General features: G+C 39.7%; 1 protein-coding gene across 1 annotated transcript; it reads left to right on the plus strand.

Moving 5' to 3' along the window:
• The first annotated feature begins 1,827 nt into the window (after positions 1-1,827).
• Positions 1,828-6,326, plus strand: tmem115 (transmembrane protein 115). Its single transcript, XM_036579092.1, has 3 exons — positions 1,828-2,198; positions 3,855-4,889; positions 5,799-6,326. The coding sequence occupies exons 2-3, from the start codon at positions 4,033-4,035 to the stop codon at positions 6,022-6,024; spliced, it is 1,083 nt and encodes a 360-aa protein (XP_036434985.1). The 5' UTR covers positions 1,828-2,198; positions 3,855-4,032; the 3' UTR covers positions 6,025-6,326.
• Positions 6,327-8,650: the final 2,324 nt, after the last annotated feature.

Here is an 8,650-nt window from a genome sequence, read left to right on the forward strand (position 1 = left end):
GTGTAGTCAATTACAGTCTGAGTTAATGTTAGCCCAGGTTTTATTGAGGGAGCCAACATTAGAGAGACATATAGAAGGAACCTGGTCTCTTGGGACAACTTTAGTCTTGGTTTAGCCTTTAGTGTGTCCACTAGCCCTGCCTGTGGTGCACCCCTGTCCGTCATTTGCTTTACGCAGCAGCATCTCACAGCCTTAACAAAGCCGAGAAATCCATAGCTGAACTGCTGCTACTGTTAGCGTGAATTATAGAATACATTTAAATTAATTGTAAATTATATACACACATATATAAACACATTTACATAAATGTAAAAACAGCCACTGCAACACATGTGCATTGGAAGTAAGAAATGCCACAATAACCACACTTGAATCATTCAAAGCAAATTGCACTCATAAATATAGAACACAATGCATTATAAAGAAAAAAAGGCAAAATACAAAGAAATGTGAAATAAATAACTGTGCAAAACTGCAACAATTTCTCCCTTCTTCAAATATTATTTTTATTTTCTTACAGTGCTTTTACTGATATTTGGCCTAAGATTCTTTTCTTTGATTGAACAGCCTAAAAGAATGAACTGAAAGTGCAGACTTGTTCACCAAAAATAGAACACTAGTATCAAGTTCCAGAAACATCTTAAGAAACAAGGAGTGTTAGCATTCAGCTGTAAATGACCTCTTTACTCAGCCATTAAATCAGTGTATTATTATTTACCCCAGTGTGCCTAAATGAAGCAGAAAGCTAATGATATGAAGCCTGACATTTTCCTTTGATTAGACAAAAATTGAGCACAAATGAATGTTAATTTCTTGGCTAATAAGTCAGCTTTAATGTGCCTGTGTCATCAGGGCAGTAAGCGAGTGCCTGATACAGTGAGCATTTTAACAAACATTTTAATGGCCTCCACATCTATGAAGTGATAGCTGCATAATCAGGAACAGCAGGAAGTGGAGAGGTGAAGATGGGAAGACTAATTAAACATCTTAATGAATATGAAAAGAAAAAGAGAGATACTTGAGTGTGTGTGAGATCTGGAGACACTACGTGTGTGTGTGTGTGTGTGTGTGTGTGTGTGTGTGTGTGTGTGTGTGTGTGTGTGTGAATAGTAGAAATCAGCACTTTTAAGTTCATTTTACCACTGCTGTAAGCAATGAAAGCTAATCTTTACATCAAAACATTCAACTAGAGTGAAGAGTTTAAAGACCCCGTAAATAACACCCACCTATGCATGTGTGCACATGTCCACAAATGTATTCCAAATGTTTTCTCATGTATCATATACACTCGTGATATAAAGCTCCTGGAGTATTAGCAGTTTGATACATGTTGACTTAGCTTGGTAGGCAATGTAGCAAATTAACACATAGATTGATTCATGCTAAGAATGCACCGATGATTAATATGCTAATCTGTTTAACTATAAGTGTTGTGGCTAGTTTGGCTTTCTGATATTCATAAAGAAATGAAAATCAGGGTGGTTCAGTCAAAGTTAGCAACTACTTCTCTGCCAGCTTTTTAAGCCCTCCATTCTTCACTGTCAGGTAAGTTAGCAAGTGTCATGGTTTGTGCTATGAGGAAACAGCTACAGACTACATTTATCGTTGTGTGGTATGTGAAGTTCATATGATACCTGAGCGAACACATATTTTTACATCTATTTTTAAAATAGTTACTATCATTTAAAAAAATCTTTTAATGTGAATTTACACTATATATGAATTATTACATATCACATAATTACATGTGCATTTACATTGTCTGTGAAGTGACTACATTTCCCAGTATTCTATGCGCCGCGCCGCGCCGCCGTAAAGTCACGCTGGTGGTGGTTGATGGTGACGTTTGCAAATCTGGCGTTTTGTGCTTTATCGCAGGGGAGGTTTAACTGGGCAGCGACTCGGAGTTACACAAGTGCACTACTGTTACACGTCAACCTGGACATTTATCCACAAAGTAGGACTGTAAATATCACTGTGAATACGCTGAACGGGTACAGCGGACGGCGTCTGCGAGGTTTACGGAGTTCCGCGTTGAGGAAAACACTAATTGGAGGCCTGCTGGAAAAGGCGATCCCCGGACTATCCTGTGGACTCCAGGCCGAGATGAGAGGACATGTCACTGGGCCGAGGTGTTAACGTTGGACTCTCCTCCCTTTATCTTGCCGATAAGAGGGCAAGGACCTAACCTGCGAAAGGTTGTAAAGCCTTAAAACTGATTTAAAACTCAACATTCGTCAAATTGATAAGGAAAAAATATCTTGCGAAACATACAGAGGGTTAAAGTTCCTGGAATGTTTGCAGTTTGACAAGTGTCGATTAGCTAGCTAGCTAGCTTGGTAGCTAACGTAGCAAATTAACAAGTGGATTGATTAGTGCCAGGAATGTACTGATGACGTTAATGTGATAATCTGTTTAATCTGTTTGCGAGTTTTGTGACCAGTTCGGATCCCTGATATTCATTAAATAATTCGAATTCTCAAAGTAGTTTAGTCAGAGTTAGCAACACTTAGCCAACTGCTTCGCCAACTTTTTAGCCTTTAGCCGCTCCACTCGTGAGTGTTAGCTAATTAAGTTAGCTGGTGTCATGGTTTGTGTTATTAAGAGACAGCTAGTAAGCTATGCTTGTTGACCTTTTGTGTGGTGTGTTAAATAAGCCCATATGTTAATTGAGACCATTCATTCTTGGTTCTTTTTTTTTGATATAGTCGTAGTGACATTGTTGAACTGGCTGAACTAGAACGACCAAATGATCTGAATCTAATTATCTGCCGTAGCAAGGTGGCAGTATCTCATTAGCCAGCTTGGTTGAGATTTAAATGGGAATTCCACTAAATGAAACAATGATCAAGATGTAAACACAATCGTACGTATTGGTTTGATGTGAAATGCTACGTTCTAGAGAAACTTAGCAAGTCAGAACCATTCATAGTGGTGGTGATGTGAATCAGACGTTTGAAGTGTTTAATGCTTCTAGAAGCTGACTCACTTAAATACAAAGTGGTAATAAATGTGCTGCCTGAAGCCTGATTCGTTGGGCCTCATTCACCAACCGTTATTAAGAAGATTTTTTCTTAAAAACCAATTACACAGTGTTAATGATTCTGACATTCACCAGTGTTTTCTTATTTGCGATTTGTTCTTAGGTAAGAACAGAATCTACGCACACTCATGAGCACAAAGGTGCAAACAGTTCTGTGGTTTAAGAATGCATCATGAATCTGATGTAGATTATTTCTAGGACCTTTCCCAAGAACAAATATAAGAAAAAAACTTAGGAAGATATTAGTGAATGAGATCTTTTATAATAGTTCTGAGATAAGCATTTAGCCTTAAACGTTTTTGTCTGTTTATAGTCGATAGGTACATGCAGGGCATTGTAAGGCAAAGAAAACACATTTTTTTCAGATTTATCATTATTTTACAATTTTTTGTACATATAAAACTCAGAAGACATGTGTAGGTGATCTGCCTGCCAAAAAAAATGCCTATATTTGTGTTGTAGACATCATGACCCCTGATTCTTATCAGCAGAGAATTTATAAAGATTGTAAAGAAATCAGAATCAATGTTTTATCAGTGCATCATTTCGCATCAGTACACTCTGAATGACGTTGTTTACATTTCAGTGACTTGTCACTAGTGAATTATGCAGAGATTTTGAGAAATTGGTGGAATTCTTTTCTTCCTTTAAATTTTATTGCAGGCTAAGTGTTGTAATCAAATGTAGTACAGGCTGCAGTCATCCCACAGTATCAAGAGGGCCAAACCAGCATATCTTTTTATTCTAAAGCCATTTGATGCATGTTAAAAGTGGAAATGTAATTCTGTTTTATTTTTTCTTCTCAACATAGGACACCAACATTGGTGTGGATGAGGCTGCCATGTTGCTTTTGGATGTTAAGGATTGAAGTTGCCGTTGTTTCACCCCGGCCCTGTTGACACTGACAGCATCTGAGCCGCTGATTGCTGAGGATTGTTTCTTCAGCTGGTTTCTAGCTTGTGACAGGTGAAGAGTCAAAACCATCAAACATGAACCGTTACCTGCCTGTGGCGCAGCAGCACTTTCTGACTGCTCTGGCCAGCACCAGTGTGGTGGTGAAATCCATCTGTGCCACAGTGCTCTTGCTGTACCTCATATCGTGGCTCGTGGACACACATGTTGCGCTCGGCGTCACCCCTGGCTACCTCTTCCCACCAAACTTCTGGATCTGGACTTTGGTGACCCACCCTGTGGTGGAACAGCACATATGGGGTGTGGCAGTGAATGTTGCAACGGTGATTATTGCTGGGCGACTGCTGGAGCCTCTGTGGGGGGCTCTGGAGCTGCTCATCTTCTTCGCTGTAGTGAACATTTCTGCGGGCCTGCTTTCCGGCCTTTCTTATGTGCTCACTTATGCTGCCACATTCGATTTGAGGTATCTGTTTGCTGTACATGTGTTTGGCGCGCCAGCGTTTCTGGGTGGTGTTTTGGTGGCCCTGAAGCAGACTTCAGGTGATACGACAGTACTTAGGGTGCCACAGATTCGTCTTAAGGCGGCCCCTGCCCTAGCCCTGCTAGCGTTAGCCATCTTGCGGCTAGCTGGGCTACTGGACAGCTCAGCGCCACTAGCAGGCTGTGGCTATGGAGCATTAGCAGGATGGGTGTACTTGCGCTTCTACCAGAGACACAGCCGTGGGCGTGGGGACATGTCGGACCACTTTGCCTTCGCCTCCTTCTTCCCTGAGGCACTGCAGCCGGCTGTGGGCTTTGTTGCTGGTCTTGTGCACGCAGCCCTGGTCAAGATGAAGGTGTGTCGGAAAATGGTGAAGCGCTATGATGTTGGAGCACCATCCTCCATCACCATCAGCCTGCCTGGTACAGACCCACAGGATGCTGAAAGGAGACGGTAAGAGCTGCACTAGACAGGAAAATGTAATGGAATTGCACCTTAAACACACAATATAGGCTTTATACATGTTTATTATGTTTGTTAAGTTAGCATCTGTGAAATTGTATGTTTTTTGCTCATCATACACATCATAGAATAGTTACATAAAAATAATTTGTGTGTTAAAATTAATTATTAATGTAATGAGGCTGTTGTTAAAAATTGGTAGTGTACCCCTTTAAGAATTCTGTTGAGCTGGAAGGGCTTAACTGCATTTAAAAGGAATAAATTACAATAGTTCCAGATTCCGTAAGCGGCTCCCTTTCATCTTTCCTTTGACCCTGTCTTCCCTTCTTTAGTTGAGATTTTAGAAACAGTTGTTTTACAAGGATGCACAATGCTCAGCGTAAGAAGACATTCAGACTTGAAATTCTAAAATCCTACCTGAGCAAGGTTGCGTATTAAAGGGCCCATGTAGTGAAAAATCTAATTTCCCTACCTTTTTTGAAATGAACGAGTTTGAAGTTACGTGAAAAACTATCAATAAAACGTACAATGTGGAAACAGTGCTACAAAAACAACCCGTTTTCAATTCATTCTTTCTGTGATGTCACGAGAACCAATTTGTTTACATATATTCGCCTACTCGGCCTGCAGCAGTTTAGCTCTGCCCATTCATACTGAAAATCTGTTTCAGCTCTGTATGCTTTATGAATGAAGCACAATGCAGGACAGTCAATCAGAGTGGTTGGAAAACAGTTATTTAAAAATTAAAACCATACAAATATTTAAAGGGCACCTCAGGGAAAAAATACAAGAAAATGTAGGATGTGGGCCCTTTAAAGATGAAAGGTTGTGCACTATTAGGGTTGCTCTAAATATTGAATTTCACTGCCACATTATATAATATTTGTGATTGGTCCACAGGCAACTGGCATTGAAAGCCCTAAATGAACGTCTAAAGCGAGTGGAGGACCAATCTTCATGGCCCAGTATGGAAGACGAGGAAGATGACGATGATGATGAAGTTCGGACGGATGCGCCTTTGCTACCAACCCGTGATCCCTCGCCACCAGTACCCAGCTCTACCCAGAATCCCACAGGGCAGGAGTCCAGCATTATAAGCTTTGAAGATGCCCCTGCTCACTCCTAACACACACGCACACATACACGCATATAAATGAGTGCAAAAACCTCACAGTTGACCCTCAGAATTTAAATTAAGATACCATCATAGTACCTGCTGAAGATGTGCAGGTAGACATGCCATGATCAAACCCTCAAAAATACAATGAATCGCCATAGGTCTTTATCTGTCAAATCAAATACATTGTCCTGACACAAACAAGCCTACAAATCCACTAATATGCTCTTTGTATGCTCTTAATGTATAAAAAGAACTTTGGACTTTCCTGAAAATCCATATATATGGCACTCAAGGTCCTTTTTATTTCTTTATTTGGCGATGTACAAACAGGCAGACAAGAATATCTTTATCTCTCCCTGTTGTGTGTGTGTGTGTGTGTGTGTGTGTATGTATATATATGTATGGATGTATGTGTTTGTATACATGTACATGTGTGCATAAGGTTTCTGGAAGGTGTTCCTTCCGAATAAATGCTTAAGCTGTGCTGGGGCTTATTACTTACATTTTACATGGGCTGCAGGCTCTCTAGAAAGCTTGAGGGTAACTGCTAGTTTACTTTCCCCTCCCAGCAGCAGGACACAGGACAGTTGACTAATTTTTTTATTTAATGACATAAAGTCCTTTTTGCTTATAATTTGGGTTAAAAGCCTGCTTCCTTTTATTTGAAAACATCCTTTAAAACATGAGCTGGTTTGCCAAAGGTGGAGATGTGCAGATTTCATAATACCTGAGACGATAAATGTTAAAACCACATTGTTTTTTCATTTGCCAGGCCATTCCCTTGTGTTCTTTGTACTTTGAACGTTGACTGATTTCAAACATTGAGTTATAAACCAGAGGGGCATCTTTTCTTGTCATCAGATCTGTTCTAGAATTTTGGATTATACACTACACAATTTAGTGGGGATGCAGTAGGGTGGGAATTGTGGACCAAAGCGGATAATATTTTTCTATGTACATACCTGCTGGTGTTGATTCCAGTACTTTTAACATTTATAATAATATAGAAATTTGAACTACATCCACCTAGATTAGCATTATGGAGAAATATAACGTATTTCTGTAGGGTTAAAAAGTTAGTAAAATTAATAAAATACAAATATTTTAGCACAGTAGCCCAACATTACCTAAACATTATGCTCTTCTGAAGTACGTTAAGCATGGCATCAAATATCAGTTATGCCAGTTTGGAGGATGTATCTGTATATGATGGATGAGCTTAAGCATAGCTTTCTTAGGCTCACCCATGTGAGCTTAAGCAAGCTATGCTTACTGTATAACTGTAACAGTATAGAGTTTCTCTGCATCTCTACGTTACAGTTACAGTTTTACTTTAGGTTGCCACTTGTTTTGAGCAAATGTTAAGCCAATACTGATGTATTACTGCCCCCTGCTGTGCTTGCATGGTATAGTTCAATTTTCCTGAAGTGTAGATCAGAGAATTTCTAGTAACAAGACTAGTCAAAGCCACCAGTAGTCCAGTAGCCTTAAGTGGAGATGAAATTAATAGGACTGAATAAATAAGCCATGTGATATTATAATGAGAAATGGCAGAGATATTCTCCCAAGTCAGTGGTGCTTTGTGCCTTCAGGCTGTTTCCATTACCATCTGTGGGAGAGAAACATGCCAGTTTTGGTCCTTGCCACCACACATTTGGAGAAAGATGCACCTCTAGGCTATAACTCTATGACTATCGCCCATCTTTTGGGCCTATGAGACCATGCATGAAGATGAGAGTATGTACAGTGGACATTCTGGGTAGTTCAAACTGAGGATAGCAATACAGCAACGATTCAGCTACACACTACATTTCACATTTCTCTTCTGAGGTAATATGTACCAAGCTTTTTAGTATAAGAAATATGACCTAGAGTTGGTTTAATCACTTTTATATCCTAAATAACAATAGTTTCATGGACAGTGTGAAGCTGAGCCTCAATCAGCAGAACATTCTATGTGACTTTTGATGTGTATGACCTCTGGAGTCCATTCTCTGTGTTGATCTGTGTGTTTTTCAGCCATCATAAAAGTATTTTCTGGGTTGTATAAGAGTACAGCATTCACGATCTTGAAATCTTACTGTTATGTGTGCAGGGAAAGTTGGGTTGGACATTTGTGTGTGTTTCACTGGGAGCAAGTGTTAGAGGGAGAGCAAAAATAGAAAGAATTTGGGCCTGTTTGTATAAAGCACACATTCTGTATACTTTTGACAGTGATGTTCAGAAATGAAGGGGCAAGACTGTGGGTCAATTTTGCAGAGGTTTTTTATTAGGTGGTTGGATTTCTCACTAATAGTTTTTGTTTGTTTCAGGTTTTTATTACATTCTGTTAATCTTTTTCCCTCTCTGGTTGTGAGTCTCAACATCTCTTCGCTCAGTGGCTCAGAAGCCCACCTCTCTCTTTGATTCTCTTTCTTTCTCCAATAAAAGACTGTAAGGAGATCACCTTTGCTGCTGAAACTGTTGTTAATTTTCCGTGAATGGGAAATTCATGGAGATTTTAGCTGGTAGTGTGGACATGCAGTCACCTGTTGGCACTCTTGTCACTCTATGACACTTTAATGATATATGATTGATATATATGGAAGAAAAAGAAAAGCAACATAAATTGTGTTATTATGATCATTGTGTT

The sequence above is a fragment of the Colossoma macropomum genome, unplaced genomic scaffold (genome assembly GCF_904425465.1).
Source record: "Colossoma macropomum unplaced genomic scaffold, Colossoma_macropomum, whole genome shotgun sequence".
Classification (NCBI taxonomy): Eukaryota; Metazoa; Chordata; class Actinopteri; order Characiformes; family Serrasalmidae; genus Colossoma; species Colossoma macropomum.